The sequence below is a fragment of the Triturus cristatus genome, chromosome 4_2, assembly GCF_964204655.1.
Source record: "Triturus cristatus chromosome 4_2, aTriCri1.1, whole genome shotgun sequence".
In the NCBI taxonomy this organism is placed as follows: Eukaryota; Metazoa; Chordata; class Amphibia; order Caudata; family Salamandridae; genus Triturus; species Triturus cristatus.
The window spans coordinates 93,803,345-93,816,343 of record NC_140586.1 but is presented as its reverse complement, the minus strand read 5'-3'; the positions used below and the strand labels follow the sequence as shown (position 1 = coordinate 93,816,343).

Genomic DNA, 12,999 nt, shown 5'->3' with positions numbered 1-12,999 from the left:
TCCATAGCACATCATGTGATTAGTAGACTCTCCACCAGTAAGATTACCTCTTCCATGACCCACTTTTGTTGAGACGACTCTCTGACAGTGAGACCCTTTGTTCCATCACTCATCATTGTATGAGAAGACTCTCTGGTGGTAAGATTGGCTTTGTCATGTCACGTCCTCCTTTCATGGCATAATATTGAATTAGAAGTCTGTTCAGCAGGGAGGCTACTTCGTCCGTGCCATTTCCTTTGAATAGAAGGTTCTCCAGATGTAATTTATAATTTTCTACATCATGGGCTTTGATGAAAATGTTCATTGAAGCGAATATTCCCTCCCCTTTGAATATTATTCATTTGGATGGCTCTGCCACTGCAAGATTACTTCTTTCATGAAATATCTGTCTATAGGAATGCTCTAAGTTAGTAAGATTCCCTCTTCCCTGACTCGTTCTTTCACTTGACTTGCTACAGATAGTAACATTCCCTGTTCCATGGGTCCTTTTATTAAAAGTCTCCCAGATTGTAGGGTACCCTCTTCCATTGCACATCCTTTGAATCGAAGGCTTTCTGACAGTGTTGCCATTCACATGATAAATCCTTTGATTTCAGAGCTGTATCATAGTAGGTCTTCTGATGGAAAAACTGATTAACAATAATATTACCTCTTTCATGATACAGCCTTTTCCCACAGAAGGCCTGCAATAAGATTCCCTTTGCAATTACACATTCTTGTACTGGAAAAGCATTCCTGGGTACAATTGCATCTGCATTGGCATGTCTTTCTTTTAGGAAGCTCTCTGAAGGTTCGATTTTCATTTCCATGGCCTGTCCTTTAAATGGAAGGTTTTGAAGAGTAATAGCCTATCTTGCACAGATCATGCTGTGGTTACAAGACTATTGGACAGTAAGACTCCACTGTTCCATTGGAAGGTTCTTTAAAAATAAAACTCCATTTTCCATGACTTATCCTTTAAGAAGATGCTCTCTCAATGAACATGAGAGCTTCTCTATCTGACAGAAGGAACCCATCTTCCATGGCACAGTCTTCAGTTAGAAAGCTATCTGACAGGAGGATTACCTCCTTTATGACATGTACTTCAGTGCATGTCCTTGGATCACTAAGGTCTTTTTTCAATGGTCTCAGTAGTTTCCCTCTTCCATGACAACCTTCTGTTGCAAGGTTCAGTGATGCTAAAACTCGCATTTTCCATTGCATGGTCTGAAAAAAAGCTATTTTATAGATTATTTCATCTATGATATATCATTTGATTGAAAGAATCTATTGTAGATAGATTCTTAAAATCACAGCCCTTGATATCAAGAATTTCCATTGTAAATTTCATTCATTCTCCCAAGCAGTAACACTGCCCCCTCTACTGCACATCCTGCTCTCAGAAGGGCATACATTGGTATTAATCTGACTTATCCTACCATTAGATGGCATTCAATTGGTACCTTGTGATTAGAAGATCACCCAGTAGTACAACATTATTCCTGACAACATATACTTTGAATTTTCCAGGGAATATTCCATCTCTTGATTAGCTGATATTCAAGATAACCTTTCGAACAGAAACACCCACTTGGGAGATTCCTGCTATGTCATAGACATATTTTTCTTTCCTAATCATAGCCACAGAGATATGGCTGAAACCGCTGCTATCTTGTATGAACTTTTACGCTGGCTCCTACTTAGTAGCTGGAATGGGAAATCCACTGACTGTCTGAAGTGGACTGGCTGGTGCTCTCATTATATTATCTACTGACTGCGCTGTCTTGCAGTGCCAAAAACCCCATGCTGGACTCATTATGGGACTTGTACTTGGCTGGAGGTGAATCATCGCTTCATACTGACTCTTTCCTTCTTTCTCGCAGGATGATACGGAACCGTACTTCATTGGAATATTTTGCTTTGAGGCTGGGATTAAGATCATCGCGCTGGGATTTGCTTTCCACAAGGGGTCTTACCTGAGGAACGGCTGGAACGTCATGGACTTTGTGGTGGTCATGACCGGGTGAGTCTTTCCTTCATCTTACGTTTGATTCTTTTTCTAAAATCAGACTAGATTGAAGTTATATGTTGGAAGGTGTCCTTGTAAAGTGCAACTGGGGATGAGGAAAAGGTCAGGGATAACTGTTGGTTGAGATGCCCCCACCTCCCAGCTTCTTTGCAACTTGCTGTTTATTATGAGTATTCACACGTGTGTTTATCACTGATTCCCACCAGCCTCAAAGTGTCTTGTTGCTTTATGGTTATGATGCAAGCCCATTGTGCTTTCTGTGACTCACTTTTACGTGCTGCATCATCACAAGGCGCTTTACCAATCAGTCAAAAGCCTATGTTGTACTTTGCTGCACAGCCCAGTTTGCTGCACAGAATGCATTCATCGTTGGTTTTTCCTCAAAGCTCTACTGCTGTCTCCTCCACCTTGTACTGGGGGGATGTCGGTTTTGCTCCCTTTGGGCTCTGTGACGTGCTTTCTACACTCTGTGAATGTGTGGTCTGCTCTTGCTCCTTCTTTGTGCGCAAGACTGTGCTAGGCCCCATGTTTTGATCTGCAGGTGCTTGCCGTGTCTCCCACCGTTTCACACCAGTTTTGCTTTGCTTGGTTCATCTTTCACGGTTTACGCACAGCTCACACTCCCAGCCCTTATATGGTCCACTCAAGGCCCCATGTCCAGACATTTGACATTAGTTCGTCCTCAAGTTGCATTTAATGGAGTTTTGTGCGGCCAGTTTTTTTTTACATTTTTGGTTACGGTATGGTGAAAGTCCAGACAGCACTTAGTTCTACTATGCACTGTGAACACATAATAGATGGTTGTAATACTTCCTTCCTCCCTTCAATACTTTTTGGAAGTACTTAAGCAGAGTACTTTGGTAGCCTTTTATGCAGAATACGTCTGCTCTTCTTCTGCAACATGCTGTGGAAGCCTGATCATGTTAGAGTAGGTGGCAGCCATGCTTGGTGTTTGTGTGTTTGTGAGGGGTCGTGTCTGTGTGTGTGCACACAAACGTGTCTGAGAGTGACCGAAAGAAATAGAGAGATAATCCATTGATGCACGTTGATATTTTGAAAATGGTATATTGTTGGAGCATTGAATGTTATAGCTAGTTAATACTCTATAACAGTGTTGCCCCACTCGTGATTTGTGGTTTTCAAGGGTGTTGTCCCACTGGTGAATTGTGTTTTGTAGCCAGGCTGGGTGTAACTGTATTACACCGTTGGTGCACTCTAGCTATTCAGGTTGTGTGAGTTAATTACTCTACTAGGGCTTTCTGCTTGGCCATGCTGTGTCAGTGTATTAATATCCCCTTAGTATCGTGAGTTTGTTTGTCATGCAGGTGTGTGAGTGAAGTTATAACTTATTTGTTCCACTGTTGTCCTTTCTAATTCCAGGCACTTGTGTTATACCTTCGGAGCACTGTAGTTGCTATCCATGTTTTGTGAATGTATCCTAGCTATTCATACAGTGTTGCCCCATTAATAAACATTTATTATTGTCCATGATGTATAAGTGTGCAACACTATTGGCTTACCCTGGGTATTTATGTGGTGTGAGCGTATTATATAATTGGTGCACTATATCTGGTGTCTATGTTGTGTGAGTATAATGTCCCAGTTGGCACTGCGTTGGTCATGCTGTGTCACACAGTTAGTGCAATGTGTGCTAGTGTTACCTCTAATAGTGCACTGTGGTCCTTCTCTATCCTTTGTAGTTTTTCCCTTGCTACCTGTGTGTGCTGTTGCGTTGTTCATTTTGGTTATGCAGTGAGTGTGAGGTGTTATCACTATTAGTTAACTGTGATTGTTTCTCACTTTCTGTGAGAGTGCAGTGCCATAGGTGCATTGTGGTTGTCCCAGATGTGTGTGTTTTCTCATCACTAATGAATTGTGCTTGAGGTTCATTCTTTGTAAATGTGACACATGTTTGGCGCCCTGTGATTATGCTGTGTCATCTATCTGTGTTGTATTGTTCCTGCAGCATGGTTTGTGTGTGCCGTGTGTGTAGGTTACTCCACTGGAGCACTCAAAGGAGTACCGCAGAGTAATGCCCGTGCACTAGAGTTGATACTTGTGCAGTGCCAGTGTGTTACACCCCACTAAATTGTGAACGTTGAACCACAATAGGTGAACTATGTTGTTTCAGGATTTTTGCAAGAACGTTATGATAATATCTGTGTTGTGGTTGTTTCTCATTCTCTGCGACTGTGCCACCCCAGCTGGTGCACTGTAGTTCTGGTCTCTGTCACGCGCAGCTATTATTTCACTTGGTTTGTCTCATCTTGTGGTCAACCAAGGCCATTTATGCACTGTGGTAGTCTGTGCGGTGTGAGTATGTTAACTCATTGGTGTACTGTGGTTGTCTCTTTTTGAGAGTGTGTTACCTAATTGATGTACCATCATGATTGGAGCTTCGTACCTGCTATTTGGGATGTGCCCATTTGTTTTCCATGTGTGCACCGAGATCGATGCATCATGATGTGTGCCTTTTGTGGCACAGTTTATGTTATGGTGTGATAGTGTTCTGTCCTAGTGTTGCACTGGGTTTGCACTTTCTGTAAAACTCCTTGTTTCCCCTTTTAAGTAAAAGGATTGTTTTTGGTGTGTTGTCAGGATTTCATCTACTGGTGCAGTATGGTTGTTGTTCATGCTGTAGGCATGTTTCAACATCTGCAAATTGTGGTGGTTAATAAGCAGCGCGTTGGCTTCATCTTCAAAGCATAACAAATGGTATGTTATAACTGTTGGTGGTACACAAAGAATACATTTTCCTTGAGGTCAGTGAGGGTTTGAGACAGAGAGGGTGTGTGTATGTGCACATGGGGTGCAGGAGTGTGACTTCTGTATGATCTCGTAGGATCACCTTAGTTTGTGAGCTGCATATTTTAGAGATCTTATTGAAGGTGCTATCTATGCATGCCACGCACTGCATGTTACTCTTCGTGTGTACTGTGGTTCTCTGCACGTTGTGTTGTCTCATACACTAGTCTTTGCAGACTCCGATGCGGTGTCCCAGTATGATGTCTACTATGGGAGCAATGCCAGATTCAAAAGGGATAGAGCTCAACTCTGCTCATTAAGTTAGCTATGGACACGCATTGACTGGACATGATGACGCTATTACACAGCAATAAGGGCGGTGATAACATCGGTGGCGTTGAAAGTAGATAGTAGTTGGCTGATCCTGGGGCTAGTAGTAGGCAGGTTTCACAGAGAACGTTCGGCCTCAGAGATCTGCGTTCTATGTTTTGAGGAGAGTCGGTGGGTTTGACAGCTGCTGCTGCTGAGAAATGGATCGGCTGAAAAGCGTAGATGGCATCTAGTGTTAGAAATCTTCATTTCCTCTGTCGCATATGTTACACTTTGAAGGCATTTGTAGTACTTTTTATCACAATGACTGCACATTGGCCGGTAAAGGAAGTTATCAGCCCCACAATTACATGATCTGCTGTAACTCCATCTATCTCATGCCTTTCACTTAGAAATGCTTCTGCTGTAATTACTGCAACACCAACTACGTTTAGCTGGAACCCCATAATGGAAATGCGAATGTACCTCTTTGTAAAAATTTATAAAATACTTTGAAATAAAAAAAAAGAAATGCTTCTGGTGAAATCCTGGGGAAAATGAAGCGGTACCAATGGAACGGGGCCAGAGTTACAGATTAATACAGTAATTCCTCATTTCTCAAGAAACCCGCAGGGTCACACTTGTAATCCCAGGTGAACCTCCTCCGCCCCCCACCGACCTATCAGCGCCACTGGTATTGATTGGTATCGGGCAGACAGGGCAATTGTGGGCAGGGCAGAAAGACTGGGTGGGTTAGTGAATTAATGAGGCCCATTGTCTTTTATGACTGAATTAAAGGGCAAGGGACAATATCACAGGTGCAGTAAACTTCTACTTTAGTTTTGCACAAGATCGGACAAGGAGCACCAGAAATGGTTGCTTGCCCACACACAGAGGGCTCTAGTCACGCACAAAACAGACCACTTGGGAAGGAAACAACTACAAGGTCCAGCTTAAAAAATACCATTCAAACATTATTTTCATTAAGCAGACACTGTCCTTTAATACGTTAATGTCCTCTTGGCAGACACACTTAAACCGATATGCTTTGCACTGAGATGTATCAGAAGTTTTCTGGCTATGTTAGAAAGAATGGTACTTGAAATGCACCACCGTTCACAATTATATGTATTTCTTTGAATGAACAGAGCCGACATTTGTGAATGAAACATACATATGATTACAGTAGCTTCATAAAATTTGGTAGAGATTTGCTGGTTGAGGAGGGAGAAGTGAGTGGCTCTCTTGGCAACTCTGCTTCCCCTGAGGCCGATGAGATGATTGCTGAAGAAGAAGCTGTGCCTTTGGACGAGGTTCTCCTTTGCGAATCAGTTACCACCCCACCTTGGTGGATGGTAACTGATATGTGGTTTGTGACGTCAGTTGTGGTAACAAACCATTGAGACCGTACTTTCCAGATTCACAAATGGGAAAGGGGATCCCCTTTCACAGCCCCTCCCATTTGCGATTCTTAAAGAGTCCCAAAAGCCCTTTTATGAATTGCAAAATCTTTTCCAACTTGTGAAGTGCTTTTGTGCATTGTACAAAGCCCTTTTGTGATCGCAGAACCTGTGACTTTGCACATCGAAGAGGTTGCCTCTGTAAACGAACTTTAATAATGTAGCCATCACATGCTCAGCGTATTACCCAATATATAAGCAAAAGCAATAAATAAGAGAGAAACTGGAGTGAAAGAAGTGAGGAGTGGCCAATAGAAGGTAGCTTACATTGAAAAAACTGCACATCTGCTATCAGGCTAGGCTCTTATTGGTGAACACAATTAGTGCATCATGCAAAGTACCTTGAAGTTAATAATCTCTTCTTCAGGAAACGATCTTATCAAAGTGTTGGTGTGTTCCAAGGGATTGACTGTGACCGCACGGCAGGAGCTGTCTTTTGTTGCCTTGAGAGGGACGTGTAGGTATAATGATTATCACTGGCATAGGAATTTGTTTTTCAGAGCAATGCATAAAAGTATTCTTTCTTTGTCCAAGGTGGCAGGGAAGAGTTAACTGGAAATTACATGATGGCACTGCCTACCAGTCTGTATCTTATCACTTTTTTACTCTGTATCAAAAGGTAAATCTCTGAGGAGCCTAGCGCGCATCCAAGATGGTCGCGTGAGCACAGGGCTCCCCGGACCCTCGCTGCTCCTCGGAATTTATCCTGACAATATCCTGATTTGGTTTATGGAATCTGGGAGATGACGACCGGCTGAGCACGTATCTCCTTTCAGAAATTTAATCGGACCCGGGAATCCTGAGTTATCGTTGTTTGAACTTTTGGGACCCACCCGACGGAGGTGCCCGGGGCGAAGGTGAGCCGTGGGGCCGTGTCGCAGTTGAACAACAGCGGCTGCGGCGCGGTGCCAGGGGCCGCTCGGCCACTTTCGGTTTCACTTTCAGACCTCAGGGGGCTGGCCGGTGGAGCGATTGAGGTGGCGGGGTGTTTCCCTGACCTCTGCACAAAGCTTTGTCACCACCTGCCACTAGAGTGCCTATCGCCTTGGGTCCCCCCGCACCGTCATACTGTGGCCTCGGGTGAGGCGCTGGTTTCCAGGGCCGGTATCCCAACTACTTTTGTCCGGCGGTCCCCCTCGGAGTCCGTGGCCTCATGGGGGGCAAGGGGGGCCCCGAGGGGCGCAAGACTAAATCCTCCCTCCGTGGAGGATCGGTCCAGACCAACAACATGGACCGCTATACTCAGGGCAGGGGCTCTCCTGGAACGGCCGGTCCCCCCTCAGACGTCGCCGGTGGTGGCACATCCGTCTCTTCGGAACTTTCCCTACAGGACATCATGGGCGCCATTGATGGCATCAGGGAGACCATCGCCACGCAATACGAGGCCCTGGCCCGCAAGATCGATACGGTGGCGATTGATGTCACCTTAATACGGGCGGACCTCTCCAAAACAAACGAGAGGGTTCAAACTCTCGATGCGCGGACCTCCACCCTGGGTGCGGATGTGGCGGACCTGCAGGCCGCGCTCGGCGACATCAAGGTGGTCAATGAGCAGATGGCCCGGCGGCTGGAGGACTTCGAGGGACGGGCCCGACGCAACAACATCCGTGTCATCGGCGTACCGGAGTCCTCCGACGACCGCCCGGTTGACCTCCTGGTCGAGGAACTCATCCTCCAACAGCTGACCCCTGCGGGCTTGAGTAAATTTTTTGCCGTTGAACGGGCTCATCGAGTTCCGGGCGGGCGGCCACGGCCGGGGGCCCCCCCGAGGCCTATCGTGGCCAAACTGTTTTACTACAGAGACCGGGATGCGATTCTGCAGGCCTCGCGGGTCCATGGCCCGGTTCGATATGAGAACTCATCCATTAACTTTTATCCGGACTTTACTCAACTTGTCCAGAAACAGCGGATGGGATTCCAGGGGGTGAAACGTCGTCTTCGTGAGCTGGGCCTCAAGTACTCTATGCTCTACCCTGCCAAACTCCGAGTGGAACATGAGGATCGGACTGCCTTCTTTGACTCTCCTGTGGCCGTGAGTGACTGGTTGGACTCGCTGCCGGACAGAGGTGGCCGTCCCGGGCCCTCTGCGGGTGCCAACGGTGACGGGTCCCCTTTGGAGTGACTCTTGGTCCTTGATTTTGCCAATTTGCACTGCTCAGCTGGGTTGTACTTCTTTGGTTCAGTGTGTTTTGCTAGTACCTGTATGGGGGGCGGGCGGGGACGGGTCCCTCTCCTCCTCCGGGGTCTTTTTGTAGACTGGGGTTAGTTGGGCGACAGGCACACTGCAATTTGGGGGGGTTTTTTGGCCCGCAGGGGTGCAGGGTGGGGGGAGTTGGGTGTTGGGGGGGGTGGGGGGGAAGGAGGGGTTGTTTTGTAGTGTGGTTTTTGTTTGCAGGGCGAGGTATTGATTTTCTGCCACCTTTGGGACTTGTGCTACTTGCGGGGGGACCTCTGATCTATTGGAGGGGATGGGGGGGGACGGGTTGAAGCTGATGTCATGGAACGTCAATGGGTTGGGGGACCGTATCAAACGCGGTGTAGTTCTGCAGTATTTGCGTCGTCTGACTCCTGATGTGGTGTTTATCCAGGAGACGCATTTGGTTGGCAATGTCTGCCATGCAATGAACAGGGGGGGATACCGCCTCGTGGCTCACTCTGGTTTCACAACTGGCTCCAGGGGGGTGGGCATTCTCCTGCGATCCTCACTTCCGTTGGAGATCACGAGGGTGGTCTCAGATGACAGAGGGCGTTATGTTTGTCTGACTGGGAGGTGGGAGGGGCATCCCCTTGCCCTGGTCTCAATTTACGTCCCACCGGGCCTCCAGAACTCCACCTTCGCGGACTTGGGTCGAATGCTGCTTGAACTTCCGGATGGCCTTTTGCTTATGGGCGGGGATTTTAACTCGGTGGTTTCGGGGGACCTGGATCGTCACCCACCCAGGGCCCTCCCCGCTGCCCAGGCTTGGCTAGGCGGTCTGTTGGAGACCTTCGGCCTGGTGGATAGTTGGCGATTAATGCATCCGACCCAATGTCAATACACCTTTCACTCTGGGGCACATGGGAGTCTTTCTAGGTTAGACTATTTCCTTATGCCCGCGGCGCAGACGGGTCGAATTCGAGAGGTCAGGCACCTGGCGAGGGGTATCTCCGATCATTCCCCGCTGTGGCTTCTCTTTGACACCGAGTCGCGGTCTGCAGGGCGGATCGCTCCCATTAACCCGTGGTACCTGCGAGACCCCACGACCCGCGAGAGTCTGGTTAAGGCTATGGACCAATACTTTCTTGAAAACGAGGGGTCTGTGTTGTCTGCAATGTCCCTGTGGGAAGCCTTTAAAACCGTAATCCGCGGACACGCCCTCTCCCACATAGTAGTGGCCAAGAAGCTCAGGAGTGAGGCGGTGGTGAAGCTGGAGACTGACATCTCGGGGCTGGAGTCGGCCTTGGAGGCGGGTGTCACTCCGGACGGGCTCCATGCCCTCAGCCTGAAACAGTTTGAATACAGATCTCTTGTCACCGACGCTGCCAAAACTATGTATAGGGAGCAGCAGGGTCGGTTGTATGATGCCGGGGACAAGGCGGGAAAGCTGATTGCGTGGCTGGACAAGAAGGAGAGAGTGAATCGTGTGGTCCCGGAGTTGCGTGTCTCGGATGGAGTGTGTGTGACTGAGCCTGGTGAGATTGTGGAATGTTTTGCCGACCACCTCCGGACTGTGTACTCCCCGGTGACTGATAGGGATGAGGAAGATTCTCGCCTTCTCCTGAGGGACATTGCTTTGCCTGGCCTTTCTGCCGAGGACCGTGAGCAGCTGGACGCTCCCTTGTCGGTGGATGAAATCGCGACTGTGATTCGGTCCCTTCGCTCGGGCAAGGCCATGGGTCCCAACGGTCTACCTATCGAATTATATAAGTTGCGCCCGGATAAACTAGCTCCCTTCCTCAGTCGTATGTTTCAGGAGTCCCTTGAGGCCGGTTCCCTTCCGGTCGACCAGCGACTGGCCACGATAGTCGTGATCCCCAAGGAAGGTAAGCCACGGGACCGCTGTGCCTCTTACAGGCCTATCTCACTGCTAAATGCGGAGCCTAAAATCCTGGCTAAAGTCCTTGCCAATCGTTTGTTGAGCGTTATCTGCGATCTGATTCATCCTGATCAATGCGGCTTCATCCCCCATCGCAACACCGCCCTCAACTTGCGGCGACTCCATGGCGCCCTCGCCAGGGCAGAGTACCTCTCCGAACCGGCCGTGCTGGTTTCTTTAGATGCCACGATGGCCTTTGACACCATCGAGTGGCCATTCCTCTGGGCTGTCTTGACCAAATTCGGCTTTGGGGAGGGATTTCTTGGCTGGGTGAAGCTTCTCTACACGGGACCCATGGCTCAGGTGGTGGTTAATGGGCGGGTCTCTCGGCCCTTCGCTCTCGGTAGGGGTACGAGGCAGGGGTGCCCGTTGTCCCCTCTGCTCTTTGCTCTCGCCCTGGAGCCACTCGCCGCTTGGCTCCGCTGGGAGCCCTCGATCAGGGGGATCCGGTGGGCCCCGGGCTTTGAGGATCGGGTCTCGTTATATGCTGACGATATCCTCCTGTATCTTACCTCGCCGCGGCAGTCGCTGAACGTTCTCTTCGATGTTCTGACTTCCTACGGGAGAAATTCGGGTCTCACGATTAACTGGTCTAAATCCTGTGTCTATCCTATCTCCGGTGGCCCCCCTCTCCTGCCGCCTCGGCTTCCGATTCAAATATCTCTGTCCGGCTTTAAATACCTGGGGATACACATCTCGCTGGACCCGGTGGCTCGCTATGAGCACAATCTCCTGCTTCCACTTCGGCGTTTGAGGGAAGACACGGCTCGGTGGTGTAGGCTGCCCCTGTCCCCACTGGGTCGGGCCGCATTGTTTAAAATGATGTCCCTTCCCAGGTTCCTCTATGCACTTCAGAACTCCTTCGACATCATTCCAGTGGCCTACTTTCGGGAAGTAGAGAGCCTGCAGAGGAGACTGGTGTGGGACGGACGGGCGCGTATCGCCCTGGCCAAACTCACTCTCCCCTGGTACGACGGGGGCATCGCGCTTCCCGACATTCGCAGGTATTATTGGGCCTCACAGCTATCAGCCATTAACCATGCCACGTATGGGCCTGGCTTGAACCCGGCGTATGAGATGGATAAATTCCTGCTTCCCGGCGGTAACTATACCAGGGCGCTTTACTCCCGCTCGGCTGGACGGACCCTGACGGGCCCCACTAAGATCGCGGTACGGATTTGGAAGGCGGCCAATGTAGCCATGGGCTGGAGTGAGCGACTGACATGCGCTACTCCTTTATTTGCCTCCGACCGACTGGGAAGCCTCTGGACAACGAAGGGGTTTGACCGTTGGGACACGATTGGCATCAGTAGAGTGGGAGACTTATGGATGAAGGGCGCGGTTAAGACCTTCGCGGCGCTCCAGAGCGAATACGAACTCACGGAAAAGGAGTTCTTCCGATACGCCCAGGTTCGGCATGCCCTGCTCTCTGTCTTTGGGGAGGGGACCAAGATCCCGGCCTCTTCGCCCCTCGAGGACCGCATACTTGATGGTCATGTTCCCGACAGTACTATCTCCTTAATCTATAAAAAACTCATTAATAATTGGGCTGACCTATTGGTGCGCCTTCGGGAGACGTGGACGGGGGACGGGGTGGAATTAGACGACGAGGACTGGCAGTCCGCACTATCGTCCCCCAAGGAAGTCGCCATTCCAGCCCGTCTCCGCCTGGTCCAGTTAAAGATTCTCCACCGGGTGTATGTGACGGGCCCCCGTCTGGTCTCGATGGGATTCTCGGAAGATGGGCTCTGCAAGCGGGGGTGTGGGCTCAGTGCCACCTTTCTCCATATCCTTTGGGAGTGCCGGGAGGTGGCGGACTACTGGCGTCGGGTTCATGGGGTCATGGGACAAGTCACCGGGGTGGCGCTGCTGCCGGAGGTGCGTCGCTGTGTCTTGAATGTGTGGGAGCCCAATGATTATAATGCGGCGCAGACTCGGTGGGCGGCCCTGGGCTACATGATTGCTAAGAGGGATATAGCGCAGCTTTGGGGCTCCCAGCGGCCACCCACCGTGTCAGTATGGAAGGAAAACATGGACTGGTGTATGTTCAGGGAGAAGACGGTATATGTGGCCCGCGGTAAACCCGGGGCATGGGGTAGAATTTGGGGGCAATGGAACGTGTATCGTGGGGGTATCTGTACGCCCCCCCTAGTGGACACCGATATTGCCTTGTCCCCCTGACCCTTGATGGTTCCTTGCGACTGATTGTAATAATCGAATATAGATGTTCCTTTCCCGTTACCCCCCCCCCGATCTTTCAGTACTCCCTCCTGTTGATAGTTAATTGAAGGTTTGGAGTAAAAGTCCCCCTGATGTAGCCTGACACACGCTTTTTGCCCGTATGCCTCGCCTTTTGTTTTTTGTTGTTATTTATGTTAAATGTATGTCTCCTGCTTCTCTC

General features: G+C 49.3%; 1 protein-coding gene across 13 annotated transcripts in view; it reads left to right on the top strand.

The window, feature by feature from the left end:
- CACNA1A (calcium voltage-gated channel subunit alpha1 A) overlaps positions 1 to 12,999 on the top strand; it is a 1,220,168-nt gene that overhangs the window by 187,347 nt on the left and 1,019,822 nt on the right. For all 13 annotated transcript variants that reach the window (XM_085600715.1, XM_085600714.1, XM_085600719.1 and 10 more), the window contains exon 3: positions 1,863 to 2,002. In XM_085600715.1, the coding sequence (XP_085456841.1) occupies positions 1,863 to 2,002 (140 nt within the window). The remainder of the gene's footprint in view (positions 1 to 1,862; positions 2,003 to 12,999) is intronic.